Genomic DNA, 22906 nt, shown 5'->3' with positions numbered 1-22906 from the left:
TTGAGTGAGCTTTCCTCGAACCAGCCTGCCTCCCTAAGAAAGAATACTCCTCCATTTTATCTTTTCCCTTCAGGCATTCCTTGGTACATTTACTTGGGGTACTGGCTTTAGGCAGAGTTGAATCACTGGAAACAGACGGACCAAATGGACTCTGGCTATCTCCCTTTGGTTTCTCCTGTTTCTGCCATATTACTGCATGGTTCCGATCTCACCTCCCTATGACCCGACCTTGCAGCACTTTCTGGACCCCCACCTTGCGCTTGCGCACCCTGCTTCCCTTCATCCGTTTCCACACTCATGGCTGAGAAAGGCTTATGTGGAATTGTTCCCTGTGCATTTGTCATATGTTCTGAGGAAGTGAATTTTGGGCAGGTTATTTGAGGTTTTGTGGCTCTATTTCTAAGAAAGAGAAAACTCCTTTTCCTCCCTTAGGGATCTCAAATACTGTACATTCAAGAGATGGCTCTCAAATAGTGTGCATTCAAGAGGTGGCTCCTTTGTTCTTCACTTGGATATCGAAGCTTTTCTTACCCCTCAGGCTAATGCCAAGGGTAGCCATGTGGAATTAGCTGTTGTTCTTTCTGTGGCTGACACGTTCCCTCTTCAGTGTATTTCAACATTCTTTGAACCCGTTGACTTTGCTGTCTGCAGCAGCGGCACAAATATAATCCAGCCCTTCCCGGCTTAGACACCTGTGGCTCTCCATGGCCTTCCAGAGGCAGCAGGCAGGCCCCAGGCATTGTTTCCCTTTGCTCTTCCATTGTTTTAAGAAATTTTAGACTAGAGTCAGCCTTGAAAAATCAGAAGATTTCATGTAAATCTCAATTTCCAGTCTCTCTGTGAGCCATCAGAAGACCCAGCAGGCTGGTCCTCTGTGGGAACTTGAGCCTCCTTTCCTTCCAGCTTCTCCCCCTCCCCAGGCCTGACTGGTCTCCATGTACATTGATGTTTCACCCCCGATTCCCCAAAGGAAGATTCCAGGCTTCTCATGGCCATTCAGGGCCCTCTAGGGCCCAGCTCTGATGCCCTCCCCTGGTTTTATTTCTATCTCCCTGCTTCCTCATGGAGTTGTCACCACCCGGGATACTTGGGCACTGGTTTATACTTAGGCTCTGCCATCTGTCCCTAGATTGGAACACCATTGTTTCCACCACACCCACTCCTCCTTTGCCCTATACCCCTTGCCTGTATTTCCTGACCATTGCTTCGCACATGCTTGCTTTTTATGTGAACCAAGGGTTTACCTCCCCACAAAGTGGAGAATCTACCATCCTTTCCTGTAACCATCTCAGACCCTTGCTCATTTCATTCGGTGTGCAGCAGACTGCCCTGGACTGCCTGTGCTGTTTGCATGTCTGCCTCTCCCCCTGCACGGTGGGGCCCTCAAGAGCAGGGTCTGTACCTTATCACTCCTTTTGTCCACCATGCCTGGCACCAGACAGTAGCTGATAAGTGTAAGTTGAATAAGTGAATGATTTATTTCTTAGAATATAAATCTTGGAGACCTTATCTTCTGTGCAGTGTTGTTTATTAATGATTCTGAAGTCTGCTAGGCCTCATGAAGACAAGACAAGACAAGAAACTGTGTCTGCTTCACCCAACAGTGTACGCCCAGGGCCTAGGTGATGGCCTGTGGCGGGGAGCAGTGAACATGTACTGAATCGAGTGAAGGAGTGAAGAGCCACCGTGGTACCTACAGTGATTCCGTGGTCTGCGTGGCACTGCAGACCAAAGAGCTGTGTTTCCTTTACTGTCCCGTGAAAGAGTAGTGTTTACCCTCCAACTCTGCCACTGATATAAAAGGATACCTTATGCATCTTGGTATTTGCTCCTTAGGTAACGAGTCTGACCTTGAACTAGAAAAGAAGTGTAAGGAAGATGATCGGGAAAAAGCCTCGAAAAGACCACGGTCACAGAAAACAGAGAAAGTCCAGAAGATCTCAGGAAAGGAGGCCGGACAGCTTTCTGGGGCGAAGAAACCCATCATAAGTGTGGTTTTAACTGCACACGAAGCAATTCCAGGTGACTGCACCAAGCGGGAAAGGACAAGGCAAGACCCTTGGCAAGTCTGTGCCAAGGGCAGCCTGATGTCACAGTCTGAGTCAGAACACAGAGCTGGTGCATTGGTGGGGCTCTCCATTTAATCACCCACTAATTTGAGAGGATGAGACTTACTTTACTGCCCAGGTGTTGTGGTTAATGGATGGAGGAGAAGCTGTGAGGGCGGCTGTGAGGGCCGCTGCTCTCGCTGTAGTCCCACAGCTCCGCCGTGCTGCTCCTGCTGGAGTAGTGGTTCCGGCAGCAGTTTGTTTTCTTCGTCCCCTCACCCAGCTCTTCTCCTGGGTGTGTGCCTTCCCCTCCTGCTCTCAGCCATGCTGTCCTGCATGTGAGGCCGGCCCATTCAGCCAGACGCATGCAGGCTGCTGCTCCAAAACCCATGCTAACTCTGCCCACCGTCTGTTTTGTATTTTTTTCCTCTCTGCACATAGAAAAGATGTAAACTGACATAGATACCCACTATTTCCATCTCTCAAAGGTTAGAGTTCTATTCTCATTTTTCTTTTCTTTTAAGATCAAGACAGTGGGAAATGTCCTAAGGTGGTATCCTGGGGTGCCTCTGATCTTTTTTTGTATTTTTAGAAGGGTTCACCAAATATAATACTAGAAATTTCCATCTCTGTATTCTTTTACATGAAATAGCTGGTGGATATGTGACACTATATTTTTAAAAAAGATCTCCTCTAGGATAGGACGCTTAATTTAAAAAGCAGTTTATAATAGTGTTTCAAAGTATAATATTTTTTCCCTATGCGCTTGAGGTGATTGCTGTCAAATAAAATTTAAAAATTAAGTTTAGGATTTTAAGGACAGCTACAGCCTTTTAAGTACCTATTTTCAATGCTAAGAGTAACTCATTATTTAAAATGAAAACTCGGAATAAATTCTCCTTCTGTACGTCACTGCAGACCAAGGTGATCGGTAGAGAACAGACCATATAAAATCGTGTGGCTAGAAGAACTTTCTGGAAAGTCACTTTGTCTGCCCTACTCACTTCAGAATAGTATTATTCTGGAAAATAAGAAGCCCAGAAGAGAATTTCCTATTTTCAATTGTTGCTAGAGAAAGTTTCTATGATTTTTCTAAAAATTAGTGGTAGTATTTTGATATTTCTTTAAGCAAGGGTGAAAAGTATAAATAATTCCTTTGCAATTCGAGAAACAAGGGGTAAATTGGATCTTTTTCTTTAATGCAGTTTGACACGGGTGATCCTATATAAAACCTTGCAAGTAACATATATATGTATATGTATATACATATATATGTATATGTGTGTGTGTATATGTGTACTTTTTAATATAAGTAGATCAAGTGAAAATATATCTCAAGAGGACATTTAGACAGATTATTGAAAAACTTGTCCTTTCTCAAACACATGCACACACTCACCCAAAAAATGTAAATGTGCGAGCTGAGTGAAAACTATCTCGCGTGGGTATCAGACAGTATAGAAATAGACTTCCCAGCACCATCCCCTCTGCTGCGATGGGGTCAGTGCCCACTTTCGATGCCTCTCAATAAGCAATGCCTTTTGCATCAATCTCAGGTGCTACCAAGATTGTGCCAGTGGAGGCTGGGCCCCCTGAAACAGGAGCTACAAATTCTGAGACCACTTCAGCAGACCTGGTGCCTCGGAGAGGCTACCAGGAATACGCCATTCAGCAGACACCTTATGAGCAACCAATGAAGTCAAGCAGGTAAAGTGTTTTGTTCTGTGTAACTTCAGCCAGAGGTTGCATGTGAGTGAACTCCACAGAGTGCAGGAAGGATCAGCATGCTTGTTCGTTTGGATTCTGCTTATAAACTTGTTTATAAGAGATACTGACTCCTTGATTCAGCAGTAGAATTACCCCTCCATGGCAGCCCTCGGTGTGCTCGCTGAGCCTCCAGTGTGTTGCAGAGTAGCATGCTTTTAGAACTGAGCACCAACTGGCTTAATGAAGCCAGAGCATTTTATTTAAAGAAAACCTATTTTTTACCTTAATAAAAAGAAATAGAAACATAGCTTAAGTAAAGTTTTAGACATTTATAGCTTCACTTACTACCGTTTAGAAAAATATTTATTTCCTTCCCACTTTCAAAAGTAACACAAGTGTGTTGCAGAAGGCTCACATGTCCCATATGATGTGGCATTAAAGTAACCTAGAGTTACTGTTTCTGGAGGTAGTTTAGTTCATGTGCTTCTACAAGTTTTTTGAAATATACTAACATATATTGGTTTAATTTTGTTGTTTTTTGCAAATACTAAATACCAAAAGTACTGTTTTCAACTTTTTTTTAAAAGCTTACTACACCTTGAAAGTCTTTCATTTTTAGTACGCAGTTTAAAAAGCTGTGTTTGCTATTATGTGGATGTATTTTAGTTTATATAGCCAGTTTTTACTATTACGGACAATGCAGTGATTAATGTTTTGGTGTATACATCTTTCCATACTTCAAGACCTCCTGTGGAATCAATTGCTAGAGTTGAAATTGCTACAGCAAAGGATATGAGTGCCTAGTGCTTAACTGACATTAAAAACTGTCCTCCAGATACACTGGATCAGTTGACCACCCATAGCAAACCAGTGTGTTTCTCTACAGTCTCCCCAAATTGTCTGTCTTTAGCCTGTACCTGCTGAAGTCAGTTAACAAACTCTGATCCCCAGAGGTCTGAAAACATTTCTCCCAGCTAGAAGGAAAGACAAAGAAAATGCCAGTTGCCAGTGGTTTTCCTCTGTTTCTGGAAGAAGAGAAATGGGGTGTTTTTGAGTAGAACATAAGCTTCAGAATGAAATAGACCTAGGTTGGCTCTAGACTACTCTGTATGAGTTCAGCTCAACAAATTGAACACCTCTTATGTGCTGGGCACTGGTGATATGACAAAGAATCAGTTGCAGCCCCTGCCCTGATGAAGCTTACACTCCAGTGTAACTTGACAAACGTTACTTTGCATCTAACATTTGTTGCACAATTTTAGGACTGTCTAATAGAATTTTAGTTTAGTAGTGAGAATAAGAGATAAAATATGCAAAGTGCCTGGCACATGTAGTGCTCTCATTAAATTATATTATTATATCATGTGGTATGCTTCATTAATTTGTAGCTTCAATCCTCTATTCTTGTAAATGTGAACAATTGAATTTATTGATGAAGTTGTAAAAATACTCATTCCTTTGGTGAATTCATAATAGAATTAAGTCTCTAAAATCATTCTGTGTTTCAAGTCAGGTTGATTTGTAGACCTTAATTAATTATCTTCACAATATTTCAAGGTCTGTTGGGGGGGAGGTTCAGCTAAATGTTAATCTAGTTACAGGTAAATACACTGAATATTTAATCAACAGATCTAGGCTATATTTTTGTTGTCATGCATTCTATTAATATTTTATTGTGCAAATTATAAGATAACTATAAAAGAGATGTTTTTGCATAAGGATTTTACTTTGTAAAATACAGATAAAAACTTTTAGGTTATATAATTCTTCTCTCATAACAAATGATACAGAGTTATTATATAAAAAATTTTGGAAGTTCAGAAAACTGAGGGAAAAAAAGCCATTTATGATCTTATTGCCCAAAGATAACCACTTATTATTTTAAATGTGTTTTCTCCCAGCCTTTTTTTCAGCATGTGTATTTTATAAAATTGAGTTTATATTTTATAGCGATTTTGTATCTCACTTTGTAAAACTTTTTTTTTTTTTTTTCTGTGACAGAGTCTCACTCTGTTACCCAGGCTGGAGTGCAGTGGCACAATCTTGGCTCACTGCAGCCTCTGCCTCCCAGGTTCAAGCTATTCTCTTGCCTATTCTCTTGCCTCAGCCTCCTGAGTAGCTGGGAATACAGGTGTGCACCACCATGGCCAGCTTTTTTTTTTGGATTTTCAGTAGAGTTGGGGTTTCACTGTGTTGGCTAGGCTGTTCTTGAACTCTTGACCTCAAGTTATCCACCAGCCTTGGCCTCCCAAAATGCTGGAATTACAGGCGTGAGCCACTGTGCCCGGCTGTCACTTTTTAAAACTTAATCACATTACATTTATATGCCTTTGTACTCAAATGAATCACAAACATTTTGCTTTATAGCAACAAGGCATAACTTCATGAGGATATAGTGTTATCAACTCAACTCTTGACATTGGAGCCAACAAGATCTTTTAAAAATGCGCATCTGATTGTTACCCTTTTAGGCTTTGTCTTGCTCTTAGGGGTACAGGGGGCTTCCAAGACTAGCCCTGCCACCTCTGAGCCTTGTCCACCTGCTGTGGTTCCCCAGTACTCTTGCTGCTGCCATCTGTTCCAGCCATCTGGGCCTCTTTTCACTTCCTTAGTCTCTTCTTGCAGGCACTGCTTCCTTTTCCTGGATGCCTTTCCTCCCTCTTGCTTAGTTAATGCTTATCTGTCCTTCAGCTTTCTGCTCAAATGTCTTGTCCTCAGGGAGGCCTTCCCTGTCCCTAGACCAAGTCAATCTACCCTGACTGGACTCTCAGAGTGTCTGGCCGTTATCCTTCTCACAGGGAGCCTGATGGTCCTTGTCTGCTTACTTTTATATTTAGTACGTAGGCTGGCCTATGGCACTTTCTGGAAGATGAGCTCCAGAGAGCAGGGCTGTGCTTGTTTTCATTCCCTTTTGTATCCTGAGTACCTGGAACACTTTTTTAAGGGAATGAATAAGTGAAGAAAGATAAACGTGCAAACAAACTAGTTCCCTATGTTGGTACCTTCGAACAGCTTCCCATTCTTAACTATTGTGGAAAATGAGCCATGAGCACCATCATCTGAATTTTGTATTCTTTCTTTTGGATAAATTCCCAGAAGTGGATTAACTAGATTAAGGAGTAGGACCTCTTAAAGTTCTGCTGGATTTCTTTCTTTTTTTTTTTTTTTTTTTTTTTTTTTGAGATGGGGTCTGGCTCTGTGGCTCTGTCTCCCGGGCTGGAGTGCAGTGGCGCGATCTGGGCTCACTGCAAGCTCCACCCCCTGGGTTCACGCCATTCTCCTGCCTCAGCCTCCTGAGTAGCTGGGACTGCAGGCGCCCACCACCACACCCAGCTAATTTTTTGTATTTTTAGTAGAGACGGGGTTTCACCGTGTTAGCCAGGATGGTCTCGATCTCCTGACCTCGTGATCCGCCCTCCTCAGCCTCCCAAAGTGCTGGGATTACAGGCGTGAGCCACCGTGCCTGGCCGGATTCCTTTGTAAAAGCAGTGGTGAGAGTACCTCTCTGAGGAGGCAGCATTTGGAATAAAGTGACTTCATAGAACTCGCATGGACATCGAAGCTCTGGCATCAGTTCGCTGTCACAGTCAATGACTTGGACTTAAGGGTCAGATGGAGGCTGTGTAGCATCCTCATCAGACTCACTATCCTCAAGGGGAACCTGGGCACTAAGGGCTTTACCAGGTATTTGCCTAATAATACAAAAAGTCAGAGCAAAAGATTCTCCTAAGACCATTTAGATCTTGCAGTAGAGGAGAAAATATGCAAAGTCTTGATTTATTTATTTAATTAATGTTATGAATCTAGGGTTTCTTTCTTTGGCATTCTTTGTGCCAATAATATGTATCATCTTCTGGATATCTTTGTCATTTGAGAAAGATCCAAATTACTTTCCTTAAATTAGCCTTGGGCTTAGCATGCAGGCATACTAGTAACTTCCAAATTTAAATATTGTAATTACATCATGTGGATTGTACCCTCTGGTATTTATGGACTGCAATCCATTTAAATATTTTAAATTTAAAGACAAGGCCACCTGTGTTGTGGATTGTTTTATAACTATCGATTTTACAGTGAGAGTGGGTACAGTTGAATGGTATCTGGTTAATAGCACAACCTGATTATTAGTATGTTTGAGGTCCTTTTTGGATAACCTGGACACATTGTCCAGAGAAAGCAGTTACGGCTGGAGAAGAAGCCTCATTTGCCTCCTTAGACTCATCTGTCAGTGCCTGTCCCTGGTGCCTATTGTGGTACTTTGGTGACTGTCATTTGCTGGTTTCAGAAACAAGGCTTGGCCATTCCAACAGCAATGGAAACCCCACACAGGGAGACTTCTTTGCAGTACAGTCACTCTGGGGCAGGGTCGCTGCATGTCAGTGATTTCAGGCAGTAGAGAGGATAAGCATGCACGTGTAGGCTCTAGAGTCAGAGAGTCTTCCTAGATTCAAGTCCTGACTTCACCACTTACTAACTGTACAACATGGGGCAAATACTCAGTTTTCTCATCTGTAAAATGAGTATAACAATACAGTTGGGATTAAATACTTAGCATAGAGCTTATCATACTACACATACTCAATAATTATTAGCTGTTATTGTTACCATCTCATTCAGCACACACATTAGTGAAAGAGACAGAATTCATGTGGCAGGCAGACCATGCTTTTGTTCTTCACCACATACATAAAATCTAACGCAGTGTCTGAAACACATTGGCAGGTGTTAACAAATGGTGGCCATTTATGAATAAATGGAATACAAAGTTAATAAACAGCAACCCTATTTTCCCCATCTACGTTCTAAACCAACCATGATAGAGGAGGAGGAAGATGGAGAGCCACATGCCAGCTCTATTACTGACAGAGCTGTGGAGGAGAACAGTGTGGTACAAGTCAGCAGTAGCCTCCTGTTACTGCCTGCAGAGTGAGACAGACTTTCTCTCCCACCCGCAGTCCTGGATTGCTCCAGCCAGGCTCACAGAGGCCCAGTTGGCTAAGTGCCCGCTGTACCCCATGCTCACCCCAGGCAGGCACATCCTCACCAGAAATAGGCAGAGCTCAGCTTGTGACTTAGGTCCTGCTCTGAAGTCACCAATCAAACACATTGGTTCTCTTTTCTTGGGAAGAAGTAAGGATGTGAAGAAAGGCCAGGGGTCATTCCCTAGTGATTGGCCCTCACATAGAAACTTGCAGAAAGGAAAAGAGTCACCCCCAACAGTTGGTTGAATGAATAGGCAAGTCTGGCTTAACCAAGCTATTGAAAAGATGGTTGCATCCAGTCTTATGCAGCAGACTGAATTCATTCCATTAAGACTAGTCCTGTTAAAATATCACAGAATCCACCTAGATCAGCTTGGAACACAGCTCATTATTATTGTGCGAGTTGTGGATGGCACACCTGTCCTTCCTCTTCCTTCTTCCTTCTCTTGCCTCCCTCTTTCCTTTTCTTGAAGCCCAGTCCAGACAGACATCTCTTCCTCAAGTTTTCTCAGCTATCCTAATCCAGGTTAGAGGTCTCTTTCCTTTTTTGTGGTGTGCATATTCCTATCAATACATACCACACTGTCATGCAAATATTTGCCAACCTGTCCTCCCTACCCCAAGACTGTGAGCTCCTGAAGGACCATGGCACACACGAGCCCTCTGATCCTGTTTGTTGAGTGAGTGAATGCACCCATCCAGCGTCTGTCCAGTTTTGTTCACTTTTCAGCCTTTAGTGTTTGGTTCATGAAAAGGATGTAGAGTTCATGAGGAACATTCAAGGTCTCCAGATGTAACCATGCTGTCATCTGTTTCTAGGCTAGGTCCCACTCAGCTCAAAATCTTCACTTGTGAATACTGCAACAAGGTCTTCAAGTTCAAGCACTCGCTGCAGGCCCACCTGAGGATCCACACCAATGAAAAACCATACAAGTGCCCCCAGTGCAGCTATGCCAGTGCCATCAAGGCCAACCTCAACGTGCACCTGCGCAAGCACACTGGAGAGAAGTTCGCCTGCGACTATTGCTCGTTCACCTGCCTGAGCAAGGGCCACCTCAAGGTGCACATCGAGCGAGTGCACAAGAAGATCAAGCAGCACTGCCGCTTCTGCAAGAAGAAGTACTCTGACGTCAAGAACCTCATCAAGCACATCCGAGACGCGCATGACCCACAGGACAAGAAGGTCAAAGAGGCCTTGGACGAGCTCTGCCTGATGACGAGGGAGGGCAAGCGGCAGCTGCTCTATGACTGCCACATCTGTGAGCGCAAGTTCAAGAACGAGCTGGACCGCGACCGCCATATGCTGGTCCACGGAGACAAGTGGCCTTTTGCCTGTGAGCTCTGTGGCCATGGGGCCACCAAGTACCAGGCGCTGGAACTGCATGTCAGGAAGCACCCCTTCGTGTACGTCTGTGCCGTCTGCCGCAAGAAGTTCGTCAGCTCCATCAGGCTGCGCTCCCACATCAAAGAGGTGCACGGGGCTGCCCAGGAGGCCTTGGTCTTCACCAGTTCCATCAACCAGAGCTTCTGCCTCCTGGAACCTGGTGGGGACATCCAGCAAGAAGCTCTGGGGGACCAGCTACAGCTGGTGGAAGAGGAGTTTGCCCTCCAGGGCGTGAATGCACTCAAGGAAGAGGCCTGTCCTGGGGACACTCAGCTGGACGAGGGCCGGAAGGAGCCGGAGGCCCCTGGGGAAATGCCTGCCCCAGCTGTGCACCTGGCCTCCCCGCAGGCCGAAAGCACAGCCCTGCCACCCTGTGAGCTGGAAACCACTGTGGTCTCCTCCTCAGACCTGCATTCTCAAGAGGTGGTTTCAGATGATTTTTTGTTGAAAAATGATAGCTCCTCCGCAGAGGCTCATGCTGCTCCTGAGAAGCCCCCAGACATGCAGCACAGAAGCTCAGTCCAGACGCAAGGTGAAGTGATCACACTACTGCTGTCCAAGGCCCAGAGTGCTGGGTCAGATCAGGAAAGCCATGGCGCCCAGAGCCCCCTAGGGGAAGGGCAGAACATGGCTGTGCTTTCAGCTGGTGACCCAGATCCCAGCAGGTGTCTCAGGTCAAACCCAGCTGAAGCCTCAGACCTCCTCCCTCCAGTAGCTGGTGGTGGGGACACCATCACACATCAGCCTGACTCTTGCAAAGCTGCCCCTGAGCACCGGTCAGGCATCACCGCTTTCATGAAGGTCCTGAACAGTTTACAGAAGAAGCAAATGAACACCAGCTTGTGTGAGCGGATCCGGAAGGTTTATGGAGACCTGGAGTGTGAATACTGTGGTAAGGAAAGGCAGCGCCGGTGCGTGGCCCTGTCCACAACCATCATGCTGTGGTCACCTCGCATTTGATTTGAGCTCATGTCTGTTTGCAAAGAGCACCTTCTAAGTGAGCCACCCTCCTCCATTGTAGATAGGAACGGTGACCCTGTGTGGCAGTTAGCGCTTGGAGTCTTGTGGAGGTGGCCGGGATGGCTGCACAGTTGACGGTGTTGGCCTGGTCAGGTGTGTGTGCTGAGGGTTACCCATGACCTCTACCAGAACTCTAACCAAGAAGAATCTTTCTTCTGGCACATGACAAGTTTAAAGTTGAGCTTTAAATTGTGGCCAACTACTATATCAGCCAAGAGAGGTTATGAAAGTGGCTGCAGCTCTCTGTAGGGAGGTCCCAAATAGCACCCTGCAACTCACAATGAAAGCATGGCTCCTGGAACTCCTGGGGAGCTGGTGGTCAGGATATAGAAAATCCAGCTCCAGACCTGCTGTCCCAGGAGGGCCGGTAGAACTTAGAGACTTGTAGATTTATGCATGTGCATCATGGTATTTGGAACCATAACTGGTTCTCAGTAAACACTGGCTTCCTCCTCTCCGGGCCCTAACATCATGCAAAAAATAGTAGCACCCTTAATATTTGCAACCTCCCACCTTTGAAGAGTAATTTTCAGACAGAAATGTGGTGAAAAGTATGAAGGGTGACCCGGACAAGCGCAAGAGGGAGATAGATATTGTAGATAAAAAATAATAATAATTTAAAAAATTCAAAATCAGTCAAAATGAAACTTCCTTGTTCTCATGTGAAAATATTTTTTTAGGCAAACTTTTTTGGTACCAAGTGCATTTTGATATGCATGTCCGCACCCACACCCGGGAACATCTATATTATTGCTCTCAGTGTCATTATTCTTCCATCACCAAAAACTGCCTTAAACGCCACGTAATTCAGAAACACAGTAACATCTTGCTGAAGTGTCCCACCGACGGCTGTGACTACTCAACTCCAGATAAATATAAGCTACAGGCACATCTTAAAGTTCACACAGCACTGGTAAGTAGCAAGCCCAAGCGGCAGCCCCGTCTCCCCTGGGTGCTCATTGCTTTCTCAAGTTTATGCTTATATGTAGGTGTCTCCGCTGCAGGTCAGCCCTGAAAACATAGAGAGGTCCTTCTCCTTACACAGCTGTGCACGTGGCAGAGGCTTCCCAGGTTCCTTTCACAGCAAGAGTCTCTAATACGTTGAAAAAAGAGATTAGATGGAATAAATTGTTTCCTGTGCAAATTTTTTTAGCATCAGATAAAGTCTACAGAAGAGATATCTATAGAGTAGAAGTAAAGTCAGAATTTCTCAAATGACATTTTAAAGAATAATTAATAGCAGAGATAACAGTAATAGCTCCTACTGAACGTGGTTGAGAGGTTGAATTAGATAATGCTGTACAGTGATGAGAACAGTATTTGGTTCAGAGTAAGAGCATAGTAGATGTTGATGACCGCTGTTGTCACAGTGTTGTGTTATTTATTTTAGTCTCTGGGAGAGAATGTCTTTGAAGCACGTTTATTTTAAAAAAGTGAAATGTTAATTCAATATGCTGTTAATATTCACAAAGGTAAATTTCTTTAGGTCTTTGGTGGAGGATCTTGTAACACAATGAATGAATGCTTATTTTTGCAAATTCTAATCTAACTCAAGAGGCTGACACCTGAGAGTGATTTGAGACTTCTTCAAGTTATAAAGGAAGCACATCTGGCCCCAGGTGTGGTTCTGTTTTAATTGAATGCCTTTTTATGCTACAGACAGCAAAAAGTGAAGCTTCAGACATTTGATGTGCTACCATGGTTTCCTGGCATAAAAATCATAACAGTTTGTCACTAAGGGTAAAGTCAGGTGTTTGGGTGTGGTAAGTAGGTCAGAGCATGGGCTTTGGGGTTGGATACCTGGATTCAACACTGTCTCCAACACTCTCACAGGCCCTGTGGCCTTGGGCAAGTCACTTGTCTTCCCTGAGACCTGTATGAAATAGCCTTCTGTATAAGATACATATTTTTAAAAAATGTATTTTATATACATCCACACACATATGCATACACACACATATACAGATGTGTATATACATGTATTTATACACGTGCTTATACACACCTACACACATACACTTATATGCATGTGTGCACACACACACACATATGTACAGTACTCTAAAGAACTTGGCACAGTGCTTGTCATGTAATTGACTGTGTACCGGCTATCGCATGTCATTTGGCACTTCTCATTACACATTCTCTGTCCTTCCTTTTCTTTCTGTCTCTCTCTCTTTGAGTAGCATGTGAAGGCATGTTGTTTGTAATTCTTCATGGAACCGCTGTTACATAGATACTGATTCCAGTACGCTATTATGGCCGGGAAAAGTGAGGTGGCAGAATTCATTAAAGTGATTTTGCTGGAAACTCATATGAAGTCGGGAGGGAGTGAAGCCAATATGAGAACAAGTTCTTGGGAGAAGCCTTTGAATATGGCAATAAAAACTAGGAAGCAGACTGCTGGGTTTTCACCCTGGCTCCCTATTTACCACGTGTTTAGCCTTGGGAAAAGTCATGTGACCTATTTGCCTCAGTTTACCCATCCTTGGATGAGGATGAAGTGAAAGAATAGATGTAAATGCCTTAGAACAGTGCCTGGCATGGAGCAAGCACTGTGTGTCATGGACTGTTATCATTATTGATTCTACTTCTCCTTTTGGAACTTGCTGCTCTGGATTTAGAGATTTTGAAACATAGGCTGAAAAAATGACAAGAAAAGGGAAGTTGTAAGTGAGCTTTACCACCTGGGACTGTATGTATTTTTCCATGCCCAAATCTTGCCTGCCTGTTGTGAGGGACCCATCGTTCAGCCCAGTGATTTTCTTACCCCAGCTGCTGATGCCCGGCCTCCTGGCCACATCCTTGGGCCTCATGATCAGTGGGGGAGTGTCAGGAATGTGCACTGAGATCTTTGGCCCCAGTCACATCTGCCTTCATTCTTCTTAATAAACCAGCATTTAAAGACGTTTCTCTTTTCAACTTTCTATGGTTATCTTCCTTCTGAGAGGCTTATCTCTTCAATGTGAACATGTAGGATGGCATCTGGGGAAATACATGTTGGGGGAAAGGGAAGGAACAGCTGCTGTCTTTATCCTGTGGGTCAGCTCCTTGTGCAGTCTTAATTCTCTTATTACTTCTAGGAGTTGGGGTATTTCCTCCACTGGGCAGATTAGGGGCCTGGCATTACAGAGTCGTTTGGTAACTTGCTCATGGTCGTACCATTGGTAAGGGACAGAGACAGAATTCAAGCCCACATTCTCACCACTGCCCGGGGTTGCCCATTTTGTTGTAGTTGGTCATTAACAGCAACCACATGGTTCTTGGTAGGTCTCTTGGACACTTGTCCATCATCTGAAGGAATGTGGTCGAGGCAGATGTTGTGCCGTGAGGGCAGGGATTGTGCTGATTCTTTCTGTGCTGTTAAGTGGCAGTTGTGCTTTATGCTACGATAATAAAATTTCTATGCAACTAACTGCAGGAGAAGAGCAGTGTGCTGAATAAGGGGGTGTGACTCAGTTGACCTTATAAAAGAGATATGCTAGCCTGCTTCTCATTAGCTCTCACGTTTTCTTAGAAGTTGTAAGTTTAACTTCAATCTTTTCCCTTACTGATATTTGCAGTTCTTCCAGCTGAAACGCTTTTAAAGGTGAATGTGTTGCCGCTGCTCCCAAAGCCAGCCAGCGCTGGCTGGAGGCCCCCTCCTCTACGTGTCAGGCATTGAGATTTTCAAGTAGGATCTGGTCCCTGCCTTCAGGGTGCTCTTGGTTTTGTGAAGGGGGAGCTAAACAATAAACAGTAATGGCAAAATGGCAACGTGAGAGGGACAGTGACGTCAATGCAACAATGTACTGTCCGCCCAAAAAAAATTTGCCTGGAAAGGGCCTGGGAGGAAGGGTTCTGAGGGCTGTCTGGAGGAAGGGGTTCTGAGGTTATGAGTAGATTTGGGCCAGGAAAGAGAGTGAGGAGGAAATTCCCAGCAGAGTCAACAGCACAAACCAAGGGGAAGCTTTTTGTATTTACTCCAGGTTATTGAATTACTGAACATTTTCCATGAAGCAGGTGGACCATATTGCCAACATAGTAAGATAGCATGATTTATGAAAACAGGTTCCAGGATTTTTAGTTTAGACATTTGTCTTTTGAGCCTGCAAATTATTTTTGTAATGAAGCCAAGGGTACCAAGAAAATGTTGACACAGTACAAAAAAAAAAAAAGATCTGCTTTCCCTTAATGAAGACTCTTTTGATCTGATAATAAAGTTGCTATTGCAAAGTGTTTTAAATAGAATTCCGTATTTTCAAGGACAGTTAACGTGGATTTTTTTTGGTAACAGCTTTACTTTATCAAGATATATTTTACATAGCATACAATTTGCTCATTAAAGTGTGAAATCAAATTTTTTTTTTTTTAGTATATTCACGGAGTTGTGCAATTATCACCACAGCTAATTTCAGAGCTTTTTCATCATCCCATAAAGGAACCTGGTACCCATCAGCTGCCATCCCTTGTTCCCCTCCCTGAGCCCTAGGCAGCCACTAATCTACTCTCTATATCTGTGGATTTGCCTGTTCTTTCTTTCATATGAAAGAAATCATAAAATGTGTATATTCAATACAGTCTTTTGTGACTCATTTCTGTCACTTAATTCATCCATGGTTTCCTTTTTACAGCTGAATAATATTCCATTGCATGGATACACTGCATTTCATCAGTTGATGGCATTTTTTTAGTGGTAATTTCACCAAGACAGTACCTCCCAACTACAGAGTGTTTTAAATCCACAGGATTCAATCTAATTCTTTGTGAAATCACCTAAGAAAGCATGGAGGTTAATTCTAGGAGGTTAAGTATTAACCTTTCCTTAAAAGGGTTTTCAAAAATTATGAAGCATCTAAGAAAAATTCTGAAGCATCTAAGAAAAATTATTTTATTCACTACCCACCAGTATTTAGCTGTGTCATTGTCACTGTTTTGACACTTGTACCATTATTGCTGCCATGAAATGGATAAAACTGGGAATTTGAAGTTACAGGACAGGGTTCTGGCTCTACGTCTGTGGACTGTGCAGACTGCTTGGTCTTTATTTCCCTTTACCTGAAAGTGGAGTGAAAAATACTTCCCTGCTTTCTCTGGATGGTGGCAATGCTCCAGTGGGATAGTGTGATTGTGCTTTGTGATGTGAAAGTGCCTTATGGATGTCCATGTGGTTGATCTTAGGACTGTGATCATGGCAGGGTCTAGCTAGGTCAGGAGAATGGTGCTGTTCTGATCAGGAAAGGCATGGGACCTGGGGCGAGACCTTGCACCGGCGTGGGGCTTGGTTTCCTTACCTGTGACCCTGGAGATGGAAGCAGGTATTATAATTCTGGCTGCCTGGCCTTCTGCATTAGTTTCAGTGTTTACTGCTTTCAGCACAGATTCCCATGAAGAGCAGAAACAAAGGAGATTAAAAGTAGCCATCTCTCCCACCTGCCCTTCAAATGGGCCCATATCCAAGTTCTTTCCAGTTGCATCAGGACTGTAGGATAATCTGGCTGAGTGCCTGTTTCTGTGACTCTTACAGCCATTTATTAGCCAAGGATAAACCTAATGATTGGAAAGAATGTGTACCTTTAACAAAGTTTCTTCCCACTACCTCCTTCTTCCAATTAGTAACTAAATAATGTCAACTTATAGTCAGAGATGTCTTGGCACTGAGGAAATATGGGGACCTAGTCAAGAGAGTTAGTCAGTGACATTTCTGGAGCAAATCCACTTTTAACAGCATTGTGCAAACTTTATAAAGGGGGCACTTGAGACGATTTTAGTAGGATGAGAGGAGGCTTTAGGTTCTGATGTGCCTGAGTTCAGCCCCGTATCTGTCTCTGTGATCTGGGGCAAATCCTTAGCCTCCTTGAGCCTCAGTTTTCTCATCTATAAAAACGGAGATAAAAAGTACTTTCCTCTGCCTCTTTGGGCTGTGAGGACTGCATTAGAAAATATGTACTGTACAGAACACCCAAGTCAGCATTCTCTCTCTGTCTCTCAAAAAAAAAAAAAAGATCCATTAGAAGGTCGTGAAATCAGTTTAGTGATTCACAGCTAGGATATCTTATTAATGAAACAGAATAAAATAAAATAGAACTTGTCAGCATTATTCACCTCTACCAAGGGTAAGTATTATTTTCAGAGACCTTTGTTTCAGCGTTTAAATGTTTATCTGTCAGTGTGTGTGCATGAATGTGCTGGGTGTTGCTGTCAGATGGGTGACCCCTGTGGGTCTCCTTAAATACATATTTAGTGGCCTAAATCACATAATTCATGACCTCAGTCAGAGTCTCATGGGGATAATTGTTATGAATGACATTCCTGGGCTCCTGCCTCCACCATAATTTGAGGTGGGATCTGAGAATCTGTTATTTAAAGTTACTTCTGACACAAAAGTGTGAGGCAGCAGGAAGTGCAGCATCTGGCAGATGTTTATGATATGCCAGTTTATTCCGTTTATTTCTGGCCTGTGTTGCTTCTCAGAAAACCTCAAAGATACCTGATGCTAAGGGTCTTGTAGCAGTTACAGTCTGAGCTTGGGAGTTGGTAAGTTTGATGTTACTTTCTGACTCTGGGACTTAGAAGTGGTGTGGCTCCGTAACCTAACAAATCCCCTGGAAATGATGACAACAGGACCCACCTCCATGGGAATTTAGCGAGATGATGTTCGTAAGGGACACGGCATATAGGGAGGGGCCTGTCCAGAGTAATTCATCCTTCTAATCCTCCTTTTTAGTAGGAGGAGGAGAAGGAAGAAGAGGAATAGTAATAGTGATTGGCGGTGGTGCATCTATTGAGTCTGATGGTCTCTCAACAAATGTTTAGAATACTTAACCTTTGTCATTGAGAAGTGCATAGTCTTTCTTTGGCTATCAAGGTACACATATTCAAAAGAAATCTTACATGTACTTTCTGGAGATAAGCTAAAATAATATATTGCCAACAAAGCACTGAGAAGGTAGACGAAGCTACTTTCAATCTCCTTCTGGAAATAAATGGGTACACCCGGTCAGTATGTGTACTTTTAAAGTAGAGGAAATGTTATTTAATTAAAATGATTGCACATAATGTTTTCCCTTCCCAAGAGCTATAAGAAAATGGTCTTTTCTTACTTGATCACCAAACAAGTTTGTTTCTGTGTTGCTCCATTTAGGTGTTTTATCCACTGTCCAGGAAACCTCAGGCTACCAGAGCAAGTTGTGTATAGAACAGCTTCATTTCAGCAAAAACTGAGATTCTAAATTGAAAGGGCATCACATGGCAAAACAGACCTATTTCCAGTGGAAAGGAAAACGCTTGAGTTGAAATCCCAAATCGAGCACGTTTCTGGCTCTCTTCTAACTTGTTCAAATCAGTTGCAATTTCAGCATCACTTTTCCTGTGCTTTGCTGCACTTTCTGCAGACATCCTCACTGATGGTTGGGTTCCACGTGTTGACACATCTCTTTCTTGATGAGCATTCGAGCGCCTGAGAGTCTCACACCTCTTCCTCATTGCAGTGCCTGACACATAACAGGGGCCCTGTAGCAGTTGAGGAATGAATGAGTGAGTCCATGGAGGAAAGCACATGCCATAACTGTGGCCTTTATTCCTGAGAAATGGTTGAGTAGAAACCCCCACCTTTGTTTTTTTTTTTTTTTTTTTTTTTTTTTTTTTTTTTTGAGACGGAGTCTCGCTCTGTCGCCCAGGCTGGAGTGCAGTGGCGCGATCTCGGCTCACTGCAAGCTCCGCCTCCCGGGTTCACGCCATTCTCCTGCCTCAGCCTCCCGAGTAGCTGGGACTACAGGCGCCCGCTACCACGCCCGGCTAATTTTTTGTATTTTTAGTAGAGACGGGGTTTCACCGTGTTAGCCAGGATGGTCTCGATCTCCTGACCTCGTGATCCGCCCGCCTCGGCCTCCCAAAGTGCTGGGATTACAGGCGTGAGCCACCGCGCCCGGCCCACCTTTGTTTTTTAAAGCACTTGCCGCTAAGGCATAGACCAGATGAGGTTTGCCTGGAGCAGAGAGCTGGGCTGTGAGCCTCAGGCTTGGAGCTGACCCTGCACCCCAGGCCATGCTGCAGCTTCGTGCAGCGTCTCCCTTCTTTCAAAGGGTCCTGATTGCTTTGAAGGCCATTTCCATCAGAGCAAACAGACTCCAAAAGCTGGGCTCTCCTACCGTCATTAAGGCATGGGTCTCTCAGACTCTCCATCTCTGCTGGGAGCTCTTTTAACCACCACTCTTTTTAAGTTTGCTGTGTCAGTCTGAATTTTCATCTCTGGTATGGAACTGAGGTTTTGAAAAAGAAGTAAATGAGTCCTAAGAGTTCCCCCCACCACCCCCGCCCAGTACCCTTTACCACCATCTGTGTCCTTCTGACAGTCTTCAAAGGCATCAAAAAATAAGGGCCCCTGATAAGCTCTGAGATAAATTGCTTTCTGACTATCAGAGATTAAAAGAAAAAAAATCAAATAGCAGAGGCTCAGGGGAGATCACCGTAAACTCCTGCAAAGCCCTTCTGAATGCCTCCATCAACTCTGATGATGTGGGCACCGAGAGGCAGCCAGGGGTGGTGGAGGTCTCCTCCAGGATGCCCGCCTGACCCGGGGCATCTCGCCCAAGGCCAAGGGCAGAGGAGGACAGTGACAGGAGTGCTCTGAGGAGCCCTGAGCCTGTGGTGTAGCCTGTGTGGGGATCTGTGGCATTGCCTGGCCAGAAAACTCAGGACAGTTTCTTAAGTGGTGCCTGGATCCCTTGGACATGTGCGGTTGGCTGTCGTTGCTTGGTATTCAGATGTTTGGTGGGAAATGCATTGAAACCATTTGGTTGTTCAGAAGGACTTTTGGTTGGTTTGGTTTGGTTTTGGTTTTTAATGTAAAGTACACTTTTTCTAAGTGTACGTTGGGGAACACCAAAGGAGGTGGAGGGTGCTCCTTCAGATCTCGCTCTCAGAGACTCCGAGGGAATATTAGCCCATGAGAAGGGCTGCTGTCTCAGCCTGAGTTGCATGATAGCAATGCGGAAACCACAGCAGCAAAGTCTTTCAGATTTATTGAGCACTCACTATAGAAGAGGCTCCATTCTAAACACTCTATGTCTTTTTCATCTCCCTTATCCTTCCTGTGACCCTGTGAAGGAGGCATTGTTTTTTATTTCCATTTTATAGATGATGAAACGGAGGCACTGAGAGGTTAAATCATTTGCGCAAAGTTCCACAGCTAACAAGGGGCAAAACCAAGATTTGAACCCAGGGGCTCTGAGCCCTGAACCTGTTCTGCTAGTCAGGGTCTCATAAGAGCAAGAGCTCTGGAGTCCAGCTCTGCCCTCGGTGTAGTGTGAACCTTGGGCAAGTTTCTAAAGGCCTCATAGGATATGGTAATGTAAAGCACTTTGCATCCAGTGAGTTCTTAAGAAGTGATAGCTCTTGTGCTTTTTATTATTTAGAGTAGGAGTAGACTGCCCGGTGGGGAGCACAGTGAGGAGAGCATTCATCACACAAGGCATGGAACACACTTGGTGCCTTGGGGAGCTCACAGTAGGGGCTCCACAAGTAGAGGGAATTAGTCCTTCTGTAAATCCAAGTGAGCGTGGAGTGGATTAACTTCCCCCAAAACACACATAGCCCAAAACATTTCCTTGCAGTGGTAGTTCTGAATTTTTTGTTTTTACTTTTTATTCACCTATCTGCGCAGAGTCCTCCCTACCAGGGTTTGGCTCTCTGTAAGCTGTGGGCTTGGTAAGCTTGGCAATCGAAGTGCCACATGCTGGTGGTATAAACAGCAGATATTTACTGTCACACTGTCCTGGAGAGCAGAAGGCAGAGGTCAAGGTGTTGGCAGGGCCGCTTCCTCCTGAGGGCTGTGGGGGAGGATGTGGTCCGTGCCTCTTTCTGAGCTTCAGGTGATTTGCTCTCTGTCTTTGGCATTTCTTGGCTGGCAGATGCATTGCTCTGGTCTCTGCCTCCATCTGCACATGGTGTTCTCCCTGCATGCAGCTCTGTGTTCAAATTTCCTCTTTTTATAAGGACACCAGTCACATTGGATGAGGGCCCACCCTAGTGACCTCATTTTAACTGGATTACCTCTGTAAAGACCCTATCTCCAAATAAGGTCACATTCTGAGGTATTGGAGGTTAGGACTCCAACATATGATTTTTTAGGGGATAGAATTCAACCAATAACACCCACTCTAGGGGAAAAGAGTGATATGAAATCGCCCTCAAGTGAGCGCTGAGAGCAAAGGGAGGTGAGCAAAAGCCATAGCTTGGTAATTCACAAAAGCTTCTTCCTAATTGAGAATGTTACACCATGGTGGCCCTGGCTGTGAAGCTGCAGCAATGCGGGATGAACAACCTATCTGCAGCCCCAGTGGGACACCGAGGGGCAGGAAGCATCCTGGGTGGGCATCTGCACACTCTACTTCCAACACTGGCTCCTCTTCTCAGACTTTGGGCTTATCTCCTGGGCCTTGTTTTCTTAATCTGTAACATGAGCATGAACTGCGCCTATCTTTTGTGAGTGGTTGTGAGTCTCAATAAAATCACTTGCCATGCAATCCCTGCATTGAGTGCTGGCGGATGTAATATGCTCTTGGGTTGTAGAGTAGCACTGGTGTGTGTGGTAGACCCGCAGCCTTGAGGTTGAGTACCACCCGCCTCCACAGAACTCTCCCCTCTAAGCCCCATCCCTTCCTTCTGAAATGGAGCTGATGCCATTCCCCCATTCCCCTACTCTCGAGCTCCCCAGGCTGTGCAGCGCCAGGTAGAGGGTGTATGTATGTGCTTGGAAGGATGTACTTTGTCTGGTTTTGATGAAGCTGATGATAATGATGGTGCTGATGAGAATGCTAGTGTTGATGATGGTGAGGGGGGTCGTGGTGATGTTGATGGTGGTGGTGGTGGTGGTGATGGTGGCAGTGCTGGTTGTGGTGGTGGTGATGGTGGCAGTGCTGGTTGTGGTGGTGGTGATGACTGTTGATAGTGCTGGTGGTGGTGGTGATGGTGGTGGTGGTGGTAATGGTGATGGTGGTCGTGGTGTTGTTGATGGTGGTGGTGGTGGTGGTGTTGGTTGTGGTGGTGGTGATGACTATTGATAGTGCTGGTGGTGATGACTATTGATAGTGCTGGTGGTGGTGATGATGATGGTGATGATGGTGGTAGTGGTGATGGTGGTGATGACTGTTGATAGTGCTAGTGGTGGTGATGGTGGTATTGATGATGGTGATGTGATGGTGGTGGTGGTGATGGGTGATAGCGTGAGTGGTAGTGGTGGTGGTGGTGGGTGATGATGGTGATGATGATGGTTATTTTTTACAGACCACAGATTTAAATGAGAAAGTCAACTGATTATGTTTTCTTTCTATTAAGGACAAAAGGAGTTATTCTTGTCCTGTTTGTGAAAAGTCTTTTTCAGAGGATCGATTGATAAAGTCACATATCAAGACCAACCATCCTGGTAAGGTTGTGCATTTTGGAGTGGAAGATTAATGTTAAAAATGCTTATGTTTATTTTAAAACAATGTTTTACATTAACTGCACTATATAGAAATAAAAAGGGATGAAGCTGTGAATATATTCATGGGAAACAAACATCTTTATTCGACGCTGGGAAGTTGATGTAATTATTTATTTCCTTTTGTTCTTTTATCTGGTCTTCAGATGCATCAACCCTCAACCCTGCAATTTCAGTGATACCCTCTGCCCCTTTTAATGGGAACTTTGCATGCCTTCGGATGGGTCGCATGTGAGGCAGGGCTGTTGTCATAAGCTTGTGTTACCCAGAGTGGTGGTTTGTAAGGGGTGTTGGCCCCTGCCCA

General features: G+C 44.4%; 1 protein-coding gene across 7 annotated transcripts in view; it reads left to right on the top strand.

The window, feature by feature from the left end:
• The window catches only part of ZFAT (zinc finger and AT-hook domain containing), a 236951-nt gene that overhangs the window by 103882 nt on the left and 110163 nt on the right, over positions 1-22906 (top strand). For 6 of the 7 annotated variants that reach the window (XR_010159683.1, XM_016959895.4, XM_063817393.1 and 3 more), the window contains 5 exons: positions 1837-2022; positions 3605-3755; positions 9557-11013; positions 11822-12054; positions 22458-22545. Coding sequence is in view for 6 of the 7 variants with exons in the window: in XM_016959895.4 (XP_016815384.4) it covers positions 1837-2022; positions 3605-3755; positions 9557-11013; positions 11822-12054; positions 22458-22545 (2115 nt within the window). In the remaining variant the exon portion in view is untranslated. The remainder of the gene's footprint in view (positions 1-1836; positions 2023-3604; positions 3756-9556; positions 11014-11821; positions 12055-22457; positions 22546-22906) is intronic. The other variant, XM_054657035.2, reaches the window with a different exon arrangement.

This window comes from Pan troglodytes, chromosome 7 (genome assembly GCF_028858775.2).
Source record: "Pan troglodytes isolate AG18354 chromosome 7, NHGRI_mPanTro3-v2.0_pri, whole genome shotgun sequence".
Lineage (NCBI taxonomy): Eukaryota > Metazoa > Chordata > Mammalia > Primates > Hominidae > Pan > Pan troglodytes.
This window is presented reverse-complemented; position numbering and strand designations above follow the sequence as displayed.